The sequence below is a fragment of the Mycotypha africana genome (genome assembly GCF_025528875.1).
Source record: "Mycotypha africana strain NRRL 2978 chromosome Unknown BDF20scaffold_1, whole genome shotgun sequence".
Taxonomy (NCBI): domain Eukaryota; kingdom Fungi; phylum Mucoromycota; class Mucoromycetes; order Mucorales; family Mycotyphaceae; genus Mycotypha; species Mycotypha africana.
Window position 1 is genome coordinate 766,269 of NW_026515725.1, and position 19,106 is coordinate 785,374.

General features: G+C 40.5%; 7 protein-coding genes across 7 annotated transcripts; 3 read left to right on the top strand and 4 right to left on the bottom strand.

Annotated features, from left to right (window-relative positions):
- Positions 1–780: 780 nt before the first annotated feature.
- BDF20DRAFT_842345 (isoleucyl-tRNA synthetase) lies at positions 781–4,667 on the top strand. Its single transcript, XM_053079495.1, has 5 exons — positions 781–827; positions 904–919; positions 1,039–1,540; positions 1,633–1,717; positions 1,808–4,667. The coding sequence occupies exons 1-5, from the start codon at positions 812–814 to the stop codon at positions 4,411–4,413; spliced, it is 3,225 nt and encodes a 1,074-aa protein (XP_052940299.1). The 5' UTR covers positions 781–811; the 3' UTR covers positions 4,414–4,667.
- Positions 4,668–4,671: 4 nt separating this feature from the next.
- BDF20DRAFT_812159 (WD40-repeat-containing domain protein) lies at positions 4,672–5,838 on the top strand (the record flags this gene model as incomplete). Its single annotated transcript, XM_053076754.1, has 3 exons — positions 4,672–4,848; positions 4,944–5,035; positions 5,145–5,838. 3 exons carry the CDS (start codon positions 4,672–4,674, stop codon positions 5,836–5,838), a joined length of 963 nt encoding a protein of 320 aa, XP_052940300.1.
- Positions 5,839–5,863: 25 nt separating this feature from the next.
- Positions 5,864–6,748, bottom strand: BDF20DRAFT_903919 (small-subunit processome; the record flags this gene model as incomplete). The annotated part of the gene is made up of 2 exons (XM_053082957.1): positions 5,864–6,340; positions 6,416–6,748. The coding sequence occupies 2 exons, from the start codon at positions 6,746–6,748 to the stop codon at positions 5,864–5,866; spliced, it is 810 nt and encodes a 269-aa protein (XP_052940301.1).
- Positions 6,749–6,842: 94 nt separating this feature from the next.
- Positions 6,843–8,070, bottom strand: BDF20DRAFT_18563 (uncharacterized protein). Its single transcript, XM_053074875.1, has 3 exons — positions 7,652–8,070; positions 7,286–7,562; positions 6,843–7,202 (listed from the first exon to the last, which is right to left on the bottom strand). The coding sequence occupies exons 1-3, from the start codon at positions 7,778–7,780 to the stop codon at positions 6,937–6,939; spliced, it is 672 nt and encodes a 223-aa protein (XP_052940302.1). The 5' UTR covers positions 7,781–8,070; the 3' UTR covers positions 6,843–6,936.
- A 77-nt stretch (positions 8,071–8,147) lies between these two features.
- On the bottom strand, positions 8,148–11,152 carry BDF20DRAFT_19392 (uncharacterized protein). Its single transcript, XM_053074893.1, has 8 exons — positions 10,908–11,152; positions 10,767–10,836; positions 9,965–10,691; positions 9,700–9,889; positions 9,311–9,595; positions 9,118–9,243; positions 8,800–9,018; positions 8,148–8,721 (listed from the first exon to the last, which is right to left on the bottom strand). Exons 2-8 carry the CDS (start codon positions 10,801–10,803, stop codon positions 8,362–8,364), a joined length of 1,944 nt encoding a protein of 647 aa, XP_052940303.1. The 5' UTR covers positions 10,804–10,836; positions 10,908–11,152; the 3' UTR covers positions 8,148–8,361.
- A 2,120-nt stretch (positions 11,153–13,272) lies between these two features.
- Positions 13,273–13,908, bottom strand: BDF20DRAFT_831130 (uncharacterized protein; the record flags this gene model as incomplete). Its single annotated transcript, XM_053078420.1, has 4 exons — positions 13,273–13,439; positions 13,460–13,570; positions 13,641–13,690; positions 13,778–13,908. 4 exons carry the CDS (start codon positions 13,906–13,908, stop codon positions 13,273–13,275), a joined length of 459 nt encoding a protein of 152 aa, XP_052940304.1.
- Positions 13,909–15,982: 2,074 nt separating this feature from the next.
- Positions 15,983–18,654, top strand: BDF20DRAFT_903920 (acetoacetate-CoA ligase; the record flags this gene model as incomplete). Its single annotated transcript, XM_053082958.1, has 9 exons — positions 15,983–16,034; positions 16,121–16,345; positions 16,422–16,602; positions 16,694–16,721; positions 16,812–16,926; positions 16,998–17,507; positions 17,616–18,325; positions 18,405–18,443; positions 18,559–18,654. The coding sequence occupies 9 exons, from the start codon at positions 15,983–15,985 to the stop codon at positions 18,652–18,654; spliced, it is 1,956 nt and encodes a 651-aa protein (XP_052940305.1).
- Positions 18,655–19,106: the final 452 nt, after the last annotated feature.

Genomic DNA, 19,106 nt, shown 5'->3' on the forward strand with positions numbered 1-19,106 from the left:
CTCCTTTGGGAAGTAAAAGTGATGGGAATTCAATGAGATGATGATCTTCTGTCAGAAGGATAGCCTGTGTTCAAAATTATTGATATTAGCGTTTGGAGAAATTTCTTTCAACTACTTCGAATAAGAGAAGTAGAGGGTGATACTTACCATACCAGCGTCCAGCTTCCCGACCGTAAATTGAACTGAAGTCATTTAATAGAGGATTGCTTAGAATGTGGAGATGAACAACACTTTGAAGAAAAAAGAAAATCTAAAATAGCAAATAATGCGGGCGGGGTTGTTTTCTTTTACTATATCCTTAAAAATCCGGCATTAAATCCTGTGTCCAAAACTGTCCTTCAAACAATGTGTTTTGATAAAAAAAGATGGGATGTCGAAAGTCCTGGATATCGTACGACTCACCTTAGATTATGTCCAATGGAGGCAGTGGTATATATTGCAATGAACGCTCTTGCTGACCTTCCTTCATTGAGGAAGCATTAAATTAAATCAATGGTAAATTGTAAACTGAGAGACTCATAATGGATGATAACCTTGTGTTTAATTCATGCCTTCGGTTGCTTAGAGAATAAACCGCTCCTTGACAAAAAACAGGTCTATTGGGGCATATGATGAAGCATATCTTTTCCATAGCAAAAGAAAAAAAGGGAGAGATCTTCATGTTAATGTGTACCTAATTTGCCGACAAATCAGATCGGCTAAAATTTGTCACTATGAGGTGGCTTTGCAGCCTTATTAATTGGGAAAGCGGAAGCTTAAACCATGATCATTACTCCTTCTTCCGGTAAGCGTATCGTTTGCAAAAACAACAATGTCTTTAGCAGACCGTAAGTACTTGAAAAGTAATTACTACTCTCAGCGGCTTTTACATTCAAACTGACTGCTTTCTTAATTTACAAATAGTATCTGGTCAATTCAAGTAAATATCCTTTTTTTTTTTGACAATCTCGAGTTAACATTCGCGACGCAGACTGCCAACTTCCAAAAACGTTCTATAAAAAGAGACTGACACCTCTTAACTTTTTTTCCTTCAACTAGCTTCCCTAAGGAAGAAGAAAAGATTCTTGAATTTTGGAAAGAAATTGACGCTTTCCAAACTTCTTTGAAGTTAAACAAGGACAAACCCGTCTTTGCATTCTATGATGGCCCTCCTTTTGCTACTGGTCTCCCGCACTACGGTCATTTGCTAGCTGGTACCATTAAAGATATTGTTACTCGTTATGCTCATAACACCGGTCATAACGTTGAACGTCGTTTTGGTTGGGATACCCATGGTCTGCCTGTTGAATTCGAAATTGACAAGAAGTTGGGTATTACAGGCAAAGATGATGTTATGAAGATGGGTATCGATAAATACAACGCTGAATGTAGAGCTATCGTTATGCGATATGCTGGCGAATGGCGTAAGACAGTCGAACGTATGGCTCGTTGGATTGATTTCGACAATGATTACAAAACCTTGAATCCCACTTTTATGGAAACTGTTTGGTGGGTTTTTAAGCAATTGTTCGATAAGGGAATGGTTTATCGTGGTTCAAGAGTACGTAGCAAACCATAAATTTTTACATAGTTTTGGATTGATATATATATATATATATATGTCACGATACTGAATATTTCATCATCTTATAGGTTATGCCTTATTCTACTGGTTGTACTACACCTTTATCCAATTTCGAATCTTCTCAAAATTATAAGGATGTCAACGACCCTACTGGTAATTATTTTATTGCAAACAACAGTCTTATAATTCGACAAACTTGCAAACGACTCACTTTATTATTCTTTTTTTTTGGGCGAAATGCAGTCGTTGTCAGTTTCCCTTTGTTGAATGATCCAGAAACATCATTATTAGCTTGGACCACTACTCCTTGGACTTTACCAAGCAATTTGGGTGTTGCTGTTCACCCCGAATTTGAATATGTTAAGATTCTTGACGAACAATCCGGCAAAAAATACATTTTGATGGAAAAGCGTCTCAGCATCATATATAAGGATCCTAAGAAGGCCAAGTTCCAAGTTTTAGAAAAATATAAGGGCGCCGACATGAAGGGTTGGGAATACGAACCTATGTTCAACTATTTCTATGATGAATTTAAGGGTAAAGGTTTCAAGGTGATGGTGGACTCTTACGTTACCGACGATTCAGGTACTGGTATTGTTCACAATGCACCTGCTTTTGGTGAGGACGATTACCGTGTTTGTCTTGACCATGGTGTTATTACTGCTGATGGTCATCTCCCTCTTCCTCTCGATGATTCTGGTATTTTCACTGATGAAGTGCCTGATTATAAAGGCATGTATATTAAGGATGCTGACAAGGCCATTCAAAAGGATATTAAAGCTAAGGGTCGTCTGGTCAACCAATCTCAGATGAAGCACAGTTATCCTTTCTGTTGGAGATCTGATACACCTTTGATTTACAGAGCCATTCCTTCTTGGTTTGTTCGTGTCACACCTATCATTGATAAGATTTTGGCCAACAACAAACAAATGCGTTGGGTTCCTGCTTTTGTTCAAGAAAAGCGTTTCGCCAACTGGTTAGCTAACGCTCGTGATTGGAATGTTTCTCGTAACCGTTATTGGGGTACTCCTTTGCCCATTTGGGTCAGCGAAGATTATGAAGAAATGGTTTGCATTGGCTCTATTGCTGAATTGGAAGAATTGAGTGGTGTCAAGCCTATTACTGACCTTCACCGTGAGACCATTGATAAGATTACTATTCCTTCGAAGAAGGGCAAGGGTGTGCTTCGTCGTATCGAAGAAGTTTTTGATTGCTGGTTTGAATCCGGTTCCATGCCTTACGCTCAACAACATTATCCTTTCGAAAACAAGGATAAGGTTCACGGTTCCTTCCCTGCCGATTTTATTTCTGAAGGTATTGATCAAACCCGTGGTTGGTTCTATACTCTTTTGGTTTTGTCGACTCATCTCTTCGATAAGCCTCCTGCTAAAAACGTCATTGTCAGTGGTCTCGTTTTGGCTGCTGACGGTAAAAAGATGAGTAAGCGTCTCAAGAACTACCCTGAACCTGGTATTGTCATGGATAAATACGGTTCGGATGCCCTTAGACTCTACCTCATCAACTCTCCCGTGGTACGTGCAGAAACCTTGAAGTTCAAGGAGGATGGTGTCAAGGAAGTTATTTCCAAGGTTTTCTTACCTTGGTATAATGCTTACAAATTCTTCCTTACACAAGCCGCTGTTTTGAAGAAGGACTTCCATTTTGACTTCCAATACGATGTCAATATTGAGAAATCCGATAACGTCATGGATCGTTGGATTTTGGCCTCTTGTCAATCACTTATCAAATTCATTCGCGAAGAAATGGCCGCTTATAGACTTTACACTGTCGTTCCTCGCTTATTGAATATGATTGACCTTCTTACGAATTGGTATGTCCGTTTCAACCGTAAGAGATTGAAGGGTGAAAATGGGGTTGAAGATGCCAAGATGGCTATGAATACCCTCTATGAAGTTCTATTTACCTTGTGTACCACCATGGCTCCTTTCACACCTTACTTGGTTGAAAACATGTATCAAAACCTCAAGAACTTTGCCCCTAAGAGTCCCAACGTGGTGGATGATCGTTCGATTCATTTCTTAGACTTCCCTACCGTTCGTGAGGAATACTTTGATCCTGAAATTGAACGTGCCGTGGGCCGTATGCAAGCTGTCATTGAATTGGGTCGTACCATTCGTGAACGTAAGAACATTTCTTTGAAGACTCCTTTGAAGGAACTGGTCATCATTCATAGTGATCCTCAATACCATGCCGATGTGAAGGCTCTTGAATCCTATATTATTGAAGAATTGAACGTTAGAAATGTCGTTATCACCAATGATGAGGATAAATATGGTGTCAAATATAAGGCTGAGGCTGATTGGAAGGTCCTTGGTCAAAAGTTAAAGAAGGATGCTATGAAAGTCAAGAAGGGTCTCCCTGAGCTTACCAGCGATCAGATCAAGGAATTTGTTCAAACGAAAGAAATTGTTGTTGCCGGCATCAAGGTGACTGATGAAGATTTGAACGTTGTCCGTTATTTCGATGGCGCCTCTGATGCTTCTTACGAAGCCAATACTGACAAAGACTCTTTGGTTTTGATGGATGTCAAGTTATATCCTGAATTGGAGGAAGAAGGTGTTGCTCGTGAAATCATCAACCGTGTTCAACGTCTAAGAAAGAAGGCTAACTTATTGCCCACCGATGATATCAACATGTACTACCGCTTCACTTCTGATATGTCAACTGAATTGGAAAAAGTCATGAAGAATCAAGAAGCTTTCTTAGTGAAAGCATTCAAGAAACCTTTGAAGCCTAGCACTGAGCAGTCTTCTTCTGAGGAACCTATTGCTGAAGAAGAACAAGAAATCAACGGTGTCAAATTCAACCTTATCTTTACCAAGTTGTAAACTTACTTCCTTGTTTGTGATTTATACGTGTAATAAAATTTTTTCTCCTTTGCTTTTCCCAGTTTTGTCATTTTTTATCCCTTTTTCAAACCATTAGACTCTTTTAAGTCAAAATGTACAATAAATTTATCGAGAAGCATTCATTACAATGATTCAAATAATCTAATCCTTGAAAATTTAACAGCAGAAGCAACAGCGGCCTTCTCTCTGATTTTTTTTTTTTTTCTTTTTTTCTTCTTTTGACCAATACACTTGACAATGTCAACAGCGGTGAAGGCTCATAATTTAATCAGCCACCACCTTTCAATAACGCCATATGATGTAAAGTGGATTCCTTCATCATCAAGAGTTTGTGTTGTAGGAGCAAGTGAAGTTGGTACAGGCAAGATATCTATTTACGGATTAGAAGGAAAACGATTAGAGTTGAAGCGAGAAGTATGTACGAATGCTTCACCAGCAACGACTCTCAAGTTTCAATACTTGACTAATTACTTTATCTCTCCTTTTAAATTCCTATTGGACGACTACAGACAGAAACAAATACAGTATTACGCTGTTGCACTATTACAGGTCATAGTCGACAAATCGCAACAGGCGATTTTGATGGACAATTACAAATCTGGTAAAGGGAAACTCCTGAACGATCAGTTCAAGTCGTATGACCTGCTCGGTTTTCTTGACAGTTTTTTTTTTTTTTTTTTTTTGTTTTTTTCTTTCACACTGAACCATAGGGATTCACAACGTCTTGATATACCACTCATTTCTTTTAAAGCACATCAGAGCATTATCAACTCTATTGACAGTTTTGATCGATTTAAAGACCCACAAGAATTGGTCACTGGAAGTCGTGATGGCACAGTTAAAGTATGGGACATGCGGCAAACGGAAAAGCCAGTATTGACTATCAGATCGACGAAAAAAGCCAATGTGGATATTTGGGCAGTTGCTTATGGAAGAATACAAACAGAAAAAGTGATAGCCGTTGGATTTGAAGATGGTTCTCTCAAGTTGTTCCATGTGGGTACCTCAGAGTACATCTGGGGAACAAAAATGAAGGATGGCATATGTTCGATAGACTTTGTTCAGGATTCTTTGCTCGTCAGTACTTTGTCAGGAGCATATACAGTTGAACTCAAATCGCCATCAGGAAAGACAACAGAGATTAAAACAAAGTTTGAAAAGGAAACCACATTGTGGTCCATCCGTCATATGCCACAAAATCCAGACTATTTTACAATAGCCAGTGGCGATGGCAAACTGAGCACGTTCAATCTCAACAAAACACACACAATCGATGACATCCAGGAACTTAGTCTATCAAAACATCCAATTATTTCACTAGATTATAATCGAGACAAAAAGGGTCTTTATGCATGTACTTCATTTGATCAAACATTACGGATTGGTATTGTGCAAAGTGATTGATAAATACACATTGGTAACAATCATTTTATTTCTTACGATCAGCCTTCCATTTATATACTGGTAAACCGTGTTTGTCTTTGCCAACTTCCTTCCTTCTACCTTTTGTCCTCAGCGCTTTTTGAATCTCTAATTCCTGCTCTGCTCGGCTTAACTCCTTTTCACGCTTCATACGAGACACTAGTTCTTTATATAATCTCTCTCTCTCCTTTTTCAGTTCCTTTAACTCTTTGCCACTATGTGGGTTATCGATCGCTATCTGCTTCAATGTCTCTATGCGTGGTCGATTGAATTTACGATTCACGAGTTCCGGTAAAGTATCGAGGTGGTTTGCCGGGTTAAATTGACGAGCCTCTTCATCTGTATCTACAAACACAATATGGTTTGATCGTTTGTTTTTGGCTGGTTTCAGAGTTTCTTCATCAGAATCGTCCTCAACATCGTCCTCATCTTTGTCTTCTGGATCGTCAATGAAGTGTAGCGATGCCTTTAACTTTTCTAATTTCTTTTTCAATGGAAAACAGAATGCCTATGAATAACCCATCTTTTCTTTGGAAATCTAAGCGTTCAACAGCCTTACTCTTTTACTAAGATCTCTCTGGTATTTTATATATTCTTTATCTTGCGATTTCATCAACTGAACCATTTCATCCGGTAATTCTTCGTTTCTTTTTTGTATATGTACACCACCTTTGGTTTGTGTATTGATCATCTTGAAGTAGAATTCATCGGGATTTCTAAATAAGGCCTTTTCTTTCATGGCCTTCAACTTTTTCTGCTTTGCATGATAGTCTTTGGCACGTAAGAGATAGTCCTTCTTCTTTTCCAAAAGACCAAGCCGTTCACGGCCAGCGATTTGACTACGTTCTTTGTGATTTCTTCTTTGTACAGCGTTACGTACGGTCGATGACATGGTGTTGAGTGGATGATGACCAAAAAAAAAAAAAAAGAGAAATAGTAAAAGACAGTAGGAAAATGTTTACAAAGGGCGTTTCTCTATTGTGGGCTTTGAATTTTGAGGAATTTCCAAATTTATTAAAGTAGGAGGAAAAAAGGTCACAGTGAATGCTTTATGCTTTTATGCATCTTGTTCAGGCACGATCACCTAGATATTTCTAATACAAATACACTGGATAAAGAGCCTGCATTCACTTTCACTTTGGAAAGACTGTCTTCAGGATGAGTGTATTTAATTTCGTCAAAGTCAAATGATTCTTTGGGTATAAGTTTGCACTTTAAATGCCATTTGTCCAGTAAATATTGGATGCTTCTTTTAGGACTTCTTTCTTGATAAGCCGTGATGAATTTACATTGAGGATTGTGCTGATGTATGACATAGGACACAAGAGTGAGTAAATTTTCAAATTCTATAGAAAAAAAAATAAAAATAAAATCAATCTATGCTTTGGCGTTTTTGAATAGTATGGGGGTAGGAAAACCAAAAAGTTACGCGAAGGCTCGTAAAAGGTATCACTTCCAATAATGTAATCGATCTTTGTATTCCATTTGGCCTCTACTGTGTTTTGAACGAATGTGTCTATACTGTCTTCTGCTGTTCCAAACGTGCCCCAATTCAACGCCTGGATATGTACAGGTATCTCTAATGTGTTCAAATCGACACATCCTTGAATCACCGGTAAGGTGCTTTGAGTATCGCTTAGAATGGCTCTTTTCAATATCGATGCTTTTGCTAATAAAAGTGATGGCAGTGACGTGCCTGCTCCAACCTAACATATTTTGTATTTTGCAAAAACATGCCAAAAGTAAGCTTACGCATGGGCTTCTCTCTCCTATGAATGGCAATGGTTTTACGGACCTCCAATAGAACTTTATTTTCAAATTCTGATTTAAAAAACCAAACAAACTCGGCCATGACCAAAGCCGATGGCCAAATATAACAACCATAAGCAGGGTTCAACATCTGATGTCGTTGAAATGGGGTCATGTCATTTTACTGTATCTTTGCGACCATAAAAAAAAATAACCTGTCCCCCAATCCCAAACACACTTGACTTTATTGCTTTACCTCTTTTATGTAAATATCCCATTGTTTTTTATTGTCTTCATCGAGAAAACTTATTCTTTTTATGCTGCTCATCGCTTATTTTTGAAGGACGCATAAGAAGCCATCAATTTTTTCAATTGAAAATGCAAAAAACCGAGGCATAAAATCGCTCCACTCCCGCTACTAATAAAAATGCATATTATCCTTCCGCTTGCTTTGCAATAGAAGACAGACAAATAGAGAGAAGGAGCATAGGCCAGAATCAAACGAGTAATGAACAAAAAAAATAAAAGGGGTACAAGTACATTGGATTGATCTTTCATTTGTTGAATGAATGGAGGGGAGGGCAGGCGGGGGGTGGGGGCGGATGGTGAGGAAAAGTGTCCTAGGGCACAAGGAAACCCCAGAAACGGGATCATTTGGGAGTGGATTTTAAAGTATAATATACATGTTCATTGGGCTTGAAAGTAAGTCAATTACCGTCGCTTCAAACGATGCCAGAGCCATCAAAACGGCTGGCGTCACTCTTCAGTGTATAAACGTTTATAAATTTCCTTGCTCGTGAAGAAATCGACAGCTGGGTACATTTGTCTCTCCATTTCTGGAACAGAGTCTTTATCATCGACGTAAATAAAGTATTGGCGTGTCTTGCAAAAGTTTCGAGCCACTTGATCCATGAAGTGTGTAGGACGCGACGTTTCCGCTGGCCATAATCGTATAGCGTCAATTTGGTTTTTACTTAACCCAATGGTAAGATTGGCTACAGCCACTTGAATATTCTGAGACGTTTCTGAATCACGAATAGCCGTCTTCAGTTGTGCAAAGATATTCATTGGAACCAAGAATTTCCAAGATCCTGTTAAACCGGGTGTCAAGTTGAGCTACATAATACATACAACTGCGTTAATTTGTTTTGCGCCAAGATCTTACTCCAAGATGGGGGGGGGGAAACTGCCTACCTTCTCCACTTGATCACAAATCGTGTTGATGATGGAGGGGTTGTGTACAATGTTTTTGATATCGGTCGTTATAAAGCCTCCCGAAAAGGGGGGAAATAACTCAGTGGCAGGCTCTATCTTGAATGATTTCTCGGAAGATCCAAACTCCCAAATTTGCGTGCCTTTTTTCTTATGTTTGAATAGAGCCTTGCGGAAGACCTCAGCATTAAATCTATCAAACTACAAAGAAGGGGCTTCTTAAGATGGCGAACCAAAAAAAAATAAAATAAAAAATAAACAGACAAACGAATGATGGGATGCTGTTGGAAGGATACTTACCATCATCACATGGGATGATGCCGGTATTGGGATTTCCAGAGTTTCGATACTGAGTCTTAATAGGTTACTGTTTTCAGAATGACCATAGACAACAATGTTTGACTTGTTCTGTTTTGCCTGGTGCAGCTATAGAAGATCAAGGTCAGTCAAACGGCGGGTTCATCCATGATGCCGATGAGACTCTGTATTATACCTTATCAGGAAATTTAAGCAAGTAGGAGACTTTACTCCAAGCATACGTTTGCAATAGTTGTTTCCTATCCACATGATGCGGCATATGTTGCAATTTGGCTAAAACGGCTCCTGGTCGAAGTGGTAAGCCCTCAATGAAGACCATATACAGTGGCCAATGAGAGATGCCTGTGCTTTGTTTATCTGTTGAGGTAGAGATTGGCTTGTCTAAGAGCTTGTCGACTTGTACCTGATTCATTATCATCAATGCTTCGGTCGGTTTTCGGATGTGTGATATACTACCAGCCTGATGCATAGGTTTAGGATTAAATTCAATTGTTCATAGGGGATTGCCACGAACAGAGGACGACTCTGTCATCGCCATCTCTTCCATGGTATGTGGGGACTTACCGTATTGTTTCCCAAAAGAACTCCCTTTAATTTGCTGATGGCGACCGATCCTCCTTCCAGAGGAAGAACCTTTAGTGCTGGTGGTGATACCTTTTTCTTCAAAAAGCTTTCCAGCACATGCATGGGAATGAATGAAGCAATGCGCATGATAGTCTGATTCTCATTATTCTTGAACAATTGCATAAAATCACTAGGGTAACGGAAAGAAGAACAACGTAAGGGCAAGCTTGATATTCAGAAAAAAAAAAGGGGGGGGGAGGCTTACCGTATCTTATAGTCACCATCCCTGTTCAATGTGCCTTCCAATCTCACCTTGGCAAAATGCTTTTTGTACTCGATAATAGCATCATAATTGACAGGTTTACTCAAATGAGCCAAACGCGGGTCTGAACGCGGAGAGTGTGTTCTCACTAACTGTATTGACTGGGTAGATGGTGCTAATGAGTTATCAGCGACGGTAGATTCAGGAGTAGGATTGTTCGCAAGTGAGCTGGAAGATGATGATGCAGGATTAGATATTGTAGTAGTAGTAGTAGAAGTAGTAGTAGTCAGTGTGGTGGTAGTAGTAGGTATATTCGCGGCCGTGTTACTATTGTCATTTGTATTGGTATTCGTAACGATTGCTGCTGGACCAGTCGTGGTCGACAAAGTAGAAGGAGTAGTGAAAGTCTTTGTTGCTGCTTCTACGGCAGGAGGAGATTCACGACGTTGTATTTGAGAAGGAGATGAAGGTGGTGTAGTAAATTCCGGAGTGGGAGATTGTCGTCGTACTATTTGTTGTTGCTGAGGTAATGTCATATCTTTTGGTGCAGCTGTCGCCGTATCGGGAGCAGCTGACCTTATGATAGGAGAAGGAGTTTTTGGATTCGCCTTCAATGCAGTGATGAGGTTGGGAGAAGTGAATGGTTTCTTTAGTAAGAGTTTAGGCGTTGGTGATACTGGCTGTAGGGTTGCCTTAGCCGTCTTGACCAAACTGTCAATATCAATCGTTGCTACACAAAAAGAAGAAAGGTATGTCAATCGAGGATGAATACAATAAGATGGGCCTTTTTTTCATCCTGTCTTACGTTGCAAGACCCTATGGGCTATAGCTGGTGGTTGCATAGTAGGTGGTTTTATCTCATTGAGTCGAGGCCTCTAATGTAGAAATAAAGAGAACACAGTAAGTAAAGGGACACAAGGTTGTCCGAGTGACTGCTTAGAATGACCTACTTTTGTCAATCGATGATTGCCTGTTCCTAAATCATCCTCTGTATCGTCTTCATCCAGTATCTGGGGTTTCATCGGGGGTCTTTTTTCTTTTGTTTTCATCGAGGCCGTCTTGAAGCTAGCGGTTGACATTGTTTTCACTGGAGAAGGGTTATAGTTCGTTCCTGAAATAGACGTTGATTTCGACGACGACGACGACGACGACGCGGCAGCAGGTTGAGTGACTGACACTTTATTGCTAGATAGGAGGCCGGTCGTATGCTTTGGCTTGTTGTGTTCGTTTCCAACAGCAGCTGATGCTTTAATTTCTGGAGGCTTCCTTGCAGCCTCCATACTGCTCTTTTTTCGTCTCTTTGCTTTCTTGCTATCGTTTCTTCGCTTTCCTTTCTCCTGCTTCCTCAGCTCGTTCAGTTGCATTTTTTGCTCTTTTTCAATCTTTTCCTTTAAAAGTTCGCGACCCTTCCAAAAGTTTTCTAATATTTCCGGACAACATAAATTATCTTCAGGCTCCCAGGTGTTGTATCTATTTCAGAGAAGGATGCAAACAGGGTTTAGTTCATTTGTGAGATTCGTTCACACACGTTCATTTTTTCGGGTTTCCACTCATAGTGAAAATACTCTAAGTTTATAAATATTGAAAAAAAAAGAGATGTTAATATTCACTGGTTTTTTTTTTTTTTTTTTTTGTACATTATCAAGACAAGAAATGCACAAAGAGCTCATTCTCAACTTACTACGATTCGTCATATGTTTTCCACTTGATGAGAAACATTTTCCGGCCTTCTTCTACACTGACGGCCACAATTCTTTCCACTTCATAGTAGGACTCTTCATCGTCTGGTTCTATAGGTTCATGATCAGACATTGTATACGCGAATCTGTTGCGTTGATCGATGGCAGAAAGAGAAAAAAAAAGGAAAGGTTGCTTTTGCTGTTGAAAGTCGGGGCGTATTTGGAAAGCCATTGATTTTTGCTTGAATGATGCGGAGTTTCTCATTGACATTAGACAACGCAGTAACTGCATTGTAGCCAGTTTATATACAGAACGGAAAAAAAAACCACCAGATAACCAGCATGCTCCCATTTGAAAGTTTGAAACGTTTTTTTAATTGAATAGCCAAATTTTCATATGATATATATCATTGTAAACTCCTTCTTATCAGGTTATTCTTACTTGGGAGTTTGGTCATCGTTTTATGTACTCAACCATCCCATGTTCTCAACATGTTGCCACTAAGAGTGGCTTTTGGATCTAGCTGATAAGTTTTGTCTATGAAAAAATAGTGGTTTATTCCATAGACGAAGCAGCAAACACGGGTACACGTCCTTGGTTATCATAGCAGGTGTGGACATCATTTTATGTGTTACAACACGTCCATCACTGTGTCAATAAAAATCACTGATATTTCCAAAAGATGCCAAGGTGAGGTGCAACCGCTTTTATTTTTATTATCGTAAAAGATGAAAAGAGGGTGAGCGAAAAATGCGCATTCTACCCATTTAGTAAAGTTCGTGAAAGGGGAATATAAAATTGCCTATTGTTATTTTGTTTCGAAATATTTCTTGAATGTTCGTTTCATTTCCTAAAAAAGAGCCGTGCATTGGGTTCTGTCATTCGAATGTGACATTTTCGATTGCATTACTTCTAGAAAGACCTATCGACTTTTGTAGAAGCCGTCCAAATTGGAAAAAGGTAACGCATGGAATCAAAGGACTTTAGGATGATTCCTGCACATACATATTCCTTGTATTGTCTATCAAACAATGGGATGCTACATTGTATAGATGGATGTAGAAAATTTAGTAGAGAAAGGCACTGGTTGCAAATGATCAAAGAGCCTCCTTTACGGGAAACAGAGAGAGAGAGAGAGAGAGAAAAAAAAAAAAGAGACCTTTTGCGTGAGTGTCTGTCCATAGGTGCCACAGAAAATGAATTGGCATTCATGAGCAGATGATAACTGGTTTCGATGGGATCTCTACATTTGCATAGTACGGTTGCAATGACTGATAAAGTGACTCAAAGTTGTACGGTTACAAAATCTCCTGCTCTGTGTTGAAATACCAACCAGGGAAAAGGAAGCTACACTGTAGGAAATAGTCATGGATCCTATAAAGGCTTATGTTTCATGATCAATGCTTCTTTTGCCCGTTGATGCATGGAAGAATTTTGAAAGATGCCGACGTGTCCAATGGGTTCTATGAGCGAAAGTAACCACGGAAATACTTGACTCCAGCCAGTCCATGTATTGAAGATTTCCGCATCCCGTTATTATTGACATACATGGCTATAGCTACGGTAGCCCATTCATGCATTTCATTCATTGTAGAATGAAGCCCCAGTAAGTAGAGTGCTATTGTGCTGCTCTATGCATTTGCATGTGTGTTTTGATTGTTGCTAGGGAGGGGGGCATTTCCCATGAGTGACAGATGGAGAACCACAAGATTGACATAGAAGCTTTCAGAAGCATAAAGATGCTTTTGCACATGCGTCACACAGGCGACAATAGGGTATTTTTGAGTTGACCATTCTTCTTAATGAAGAAATTCTTACCACCCCCGTGAAAAAAAAAGGGAAAAAAGACGCTTTGTCCAAAATAATTCAAATGGGCAAATTTCTGTCGATCGAGCAGTACAGCCTGAGTACTCGATTTCCAACGACAGCCTTAATATTGAAGAAAATGTGTATATATAGACCTACAAGAATTGAAGTCGACAGAAATAAAAGCACATACCATCTGTTTCCACACACCCCACCCCCGCTTGTTTCAAACCATTGCTATAACTACTACCATCCATTGTATTTGATTGAAAAAAGAAAAAAAGAAGAGAGAAACGAACCATGACTGGCTGCACTCAATCATCCTTTCACTATCGCAAAACTTGTTCGAACATTGCACCCTTTTCTTCTTCTTCTTCTTCTTGCTGCTCAAGGAGTCTGAGTAACACCACTGCCTCTTCATCCTCGGTGGCGCCAGCTTCTGGTAATAAAGCAGCTTCCATGCCTTTTCCCTGTCCTACTTATAGTAACAGTCCTACCTTTCATCCATATGAAATAGAATTTTGTCAATATTGTGGTGTGGATGTTTTTCTATTCTCACATGAATACTGGTGCCGTTATTTCACTCACTCATGATAGCCTCTCCATCATCCACAGAGCAGTTTTTGCCACGTTTTTTAATTTTTCCCTACGACGAAAACGACATCTGTCTTTTATAAATCAAGATGGATATACCCCTCACCTCCCCCCCCCCACCCCGACCCGCACATTTCATCCCTCTACTATCCCGCGCTCGGCACCCCCCCCATCCAGACATTGCAGTTTTATTCATTCTACTATGTTTATTTGACTTAAAAGAAAAGGAATAAGAATAAAAAACAGAGAGACTTGTTGCCACATCTTTCAGCTTTTGAAAATGATATGAACAGTCCTTTCATAGGTTGTTATCATCACGGGATGAGAGGATGATGAACTGCTTCTAGTTTCTTTCACAACACATTGTCAGAAAAAAAAGATGGAGTGCCCTGGTGATGCATGGGCACGTTTTACGATTTCCCAAGTTTTTCATACAAAAGGGCCGTCTATGTCTACCTACCCTACCTATGAATAAGCTTTGTTGGAAATAGAACATATGTGGTTTTTGCAGACATTTTTAAGTGGGAGCCTTCTTTTACACAGGCGCTTCACGTTTTTTACAAGTGAGTGGATGCCACCTATTGGATTCGACCCAACACTAAGCGTCCATCGTCTGGAAAAATTTCCCTTTTATCTCTTGGGCAATCGAAGACTTTTATATAGATATACGTATAGGAATGTACAGTCTCTATGTCTACAGACTGGGTTTCAAATGATTCCTTTCTGTTCATGTCCATTTTGAAATAGAATGGTTCTATTCCCTTTTCGAGCTCATCAACGACTCTATAGAATGTAGGTGAGTTTCCCGTGTTTGCCAAAACCATCGCATTTTCTATGATGAAGAAAAGCATCTATGTGTCTATATAAAGCTTGGAAAAGGATGCTTCCTCATTCGCGGCGGCCTATAATATGTATCATTCCATCTATCTGTCATTCAAACTCCTCCTCCCAGTCCCCACCTCAGAGTGAATCTTTGAATGGGTTTTTTTTTTCGATCTGTGTGCTACGTGATACTATGGATGGATGTATGTTCTAGATGGATGTCGCTGTTGATATGTCCGCCCGCCTCCCAGTTGGTAAAAAAAAAAAGACAAAAGTTCTTGAACAAAGACATAGTATATAAGCTTTCCTTCCGTTGGATAGGCTTCACTATAAATGAAAAAAGTTGCTTGTCGATCGATCCTAGGAAAAAAGACGCCACATGGGTAACCCATGACAGCTCATCCATGGGATCCATCCACACGTCGCAGGAGAACAGAGGTAGATGGGATGCGTCAGTGTAGGAGGATCACTGTGCTGGAAGGGGGGGAGAAAGGGCGTTGACGTTTCATGGATTGCTCGCAAAAGAAACGTCTTTTTCATCATGACATTTTTCATACTCATTTCGTCCTCTTTCCCCACTGAACAACGCCTTCCCCTTCTCGACTCTGTCAAATGGGGATTGTCTCCTTTTTGGGCATACCTCAATTGGATGACCCCTATGTCAAACGGTCAGCCTATCGAGTGGTTGGCAGTAAACGAGACGAGGTCGTAGGTGGTCTACCCTACCCTATACTGTACTGCTCTTCTGATGGCCTCTCTGAAAAATGAGAGTGACATCTGTCAGTAAAGCCTTTGGGGGTATTTTTTTTCTCACGGGCTTTCTCAGGATGGTGGGTTTGTGAATCCCAAGCCGTGACTGTTGTGGTTGTGTTGACCGAAATAGCACGGTCGACAGGTGTTTGCATGAATGAGTTCCCCACGGGGTAAAAAAAAAAAAAAGAAAAAGGGTTTGTAGGATAGGATAGGCATAGGAAAGTCATTTCTTTTTTTTCTTCCTCTCTTTCTAACCCCCTTTTTTTTCCCCCGCAAAAAAAAATAAAAAAAATGATGGTATCTGAAAATAGACTTCCAACGCAGCCAGAATGTCTTTGGCGACCCACCCACATTCAAGAGACACACATGGAAAAGTTTCGTAGACGGATGCAAGAAACGTATAAAGACGTCCCGTTAGGTAAACAAACATCCTCTTGTTCTTTGGTAACTCGTTCACATCCTCTGATGTTTCCCTCCCCCCTTTTTTTTTTTCATTGAATCAAGAGAATTACAAAGACTTGTGGTCATGGTCTGTTGAGCATCCTGAACACTTCTGGTCCGAAGTATGGGATTATACCCACATTATCTCGAGTAAAAAAGGATCGCACGTTCTGGATGTCCACCAACCCATGGACAGTATACCCGTTTGGTTTCAGGAAGCTCGACTCAATTTTGCCGAGAATCTCCTGTGGTGTAAAAGTGCTGATAAAACGGCTATTATAGCTACAGGTAACGCTACACGTAGTACTTGTTCTCCGAGGCGAGCTGTTCCCAAAAACTGATGCACACATCCCTCTCTCTCCAGGCGAAGGCCGCGATGAAACGTCGATGAGTTTTGCAGAATTATACCAACAGGTGTTGAAATTTGCTGAAGCACTCAAATCGCAAGGTGTAGAAAAGGGAGACCGTGTGGCAGCCTATATTCCACACTGTACTGAAGCGATCATTGCTATGCTCGCTACGCTCAGTATAGGAGCTATCTGGAGGTAAAAAGAAGAGTAGACAGACAACCCCCCATAGGGTGATCCACATGACTGATTGTAGGTTGCCCTTTTTTTTTTTTTTTTTGGTTCTTAGTTCCACATCGCCTGATTTTGGCGTTACAGTAAGTATCCAGAGCCCCCCCGAGGGGGATGGATGGATGGGGGAGCATGTCCTCACTAAGAAAGCGTTTTTCTTTTATTGTTGTCAAAAGGGTGTTTTGGATAGGTTTACACAAATTCAACCCAAGGTATTGATTTCTGTCAATGCTGTTATTTATAACGGCAAAACGTTAGACCATCTATCCAAACTGAAGACGGTGGTTCAAGGTGAGGGTCCGCTCTCTCTCTCTTTCTCGTCTGTGCAGACTGACTGACTCACGCCTCTTACTTTTTGCTAGACCTTCCTTGCGTACAAAAAGTGATTCTTATCCCCTTTGTGGGTGACATCGCCCACCGAGAGGACATGGAAAAAGAGATACTGTATTCGGTCACATGGTCCGATTTCATCAACACCATTCCTGACGATCTTTTACCGTCCGAGATTCAGTTTGCTCAGGTGCCCTTTCATCATCCCGCTTTTATCTTGTTCAGCTCGGGTACGACGGGACTGCCCAAGTGTATCGTTCATTCAGGCGGTGGACTCTTGTTGCAGTTGAAGAAGGAGCATGTCCTTCATGGAAACATGGGACCGGAAGACGTGTTTTTTTATTATACGACGACAGGATGGATGATGTGGAATTGGTTAGTAGCAGGTTTAAGTGTGGGAGCCACTTTGGTGGTATGGGATGGTAGTCCGTTCAAGCCCTCTCCTTTACATCTATGGCAATTGGCAGACAAATGGAAGGTGACTCACTTTGGTACCTCTGCCAAATACCTACAGTCGTTACAAGAAGCCAAAGTGTATCCAAGTAAGACATTCGCCGGGAAAAAAAAAAAAAAAAAAGTGGTTTTGACACACACACACACACACTCACTCGCTCACTGTTCCTTGCCCCCTCCCCCCCCCTTTTTCTTAGACAAAACATGTGATTTATCCACACTCAAGGCTGTCTACTCTACCGGCTCACCTCTGAAACCCGAGAGTTTTGATTTTGTCTATCAATCCATTAAAAAAGACGTGATGCTCGGAAGTATTACAGGAGGCACTGATATCTGCTCTCTGTTTGCCGGCCATAACGTCAGCCTCCCCGTCTATCGCGGTGAAATTCAATGTGTGTGTTTGGGGATGCATATCCAAGCGTGGGCGGAAGAAGGAAAAGCAGTGTACGCCCAAGCCGGCGACCTGGTGTGCGTGACGCCGTTCCCTTGCATGCCGGTCGCGATGTACGGAGACGATGCACAACAGTCCAAATACAAAGCCGCCTACTTTGACGTGTATCCTCACGTGTGGTACCATGGCGACTTTGTGTGGATCAACCCAGACACGGGCGGTGTCGTCATGTTGGGACGATCCGATGGCACGTTGAATCCGAACGGCGTCCGTTTTGGCAGTGCAGAGATTTACAATGTGGTCGACAGGTTACATGACGCGGAGGGCATTGAGGATAGTCTTTGTGTGGGGCAAAAGATCAAAGGCGAAGACGACGAACGCGTGGTCTTGTTTTTAAAGATGAAAGAAGGTCATGCTGTCACTGACGGCTTGGTCCAGCGGTTAAAGACAATGATCCGTCAAGAGCTTAGCCCACGCCATGTTCCTGCCTTCATTCTTCCGATTGCTGATATTCCGGTAGGGTATTTTTTATGATGCAAAAAGGGGAGGGGGACACGCTACTTATAAAAAAAAAAAAAATATTCTTTTTTCTTAGTATACCATCAATGGAAAAAAGGTAGAAGTGGCCGTCAAGGTAATTGAGAATGAATGCCTCAAGTTCTGTTTCCCTGTCGTGGGGAGGGCGGTGGGTTTTCCCAACTAAATTGACGTTTTTTTTTTTTTTTTTTTTTTTTTTTCCTCTCTTGTAGAAAATTTTAAGCGGTAAAAAGGTCGTCGCCACAGGCACCTTGGCCAATCCAGAAAGTTTAGAATTGTTTTATGATATAGAAGCATTAGCTCAATAGAATCCCTCTCACATAATCCTTCCTCTACAGACATTGCTTTTGTTGATACAAAAAAATTTATTTTTTTTCTTTGGAATGAATTGATGACGACATTGGTTTTATACATTTTGAACAGAGGTGAAAGTCTATTCTTTCTGTGGCGCACGGCACGATCCTCCGGTCTTTTTCACAGAAAACAGAAAAAACGGGGCTTCCTTTTCAAAAAAGGACAAAAGAATTTTCGATGAAACCTCCTTTTATAGCAAAAACAATAATTTTTTATTTTTTTATGACTTCATTATTTGAAAACAGAGAAATAACAAAAAAAAAAAAAGAAAGAGACTATAGCACATTAGGATGATTAGTACTTTTTTGGGGCGGGTTTTTTTTTTGATCAAAAGACTAGTAATACAAAGAAAAATGAAAACTATTTACAATATGCCCAAGAAAGAGAAAGGATGAAGCTGAAAAAA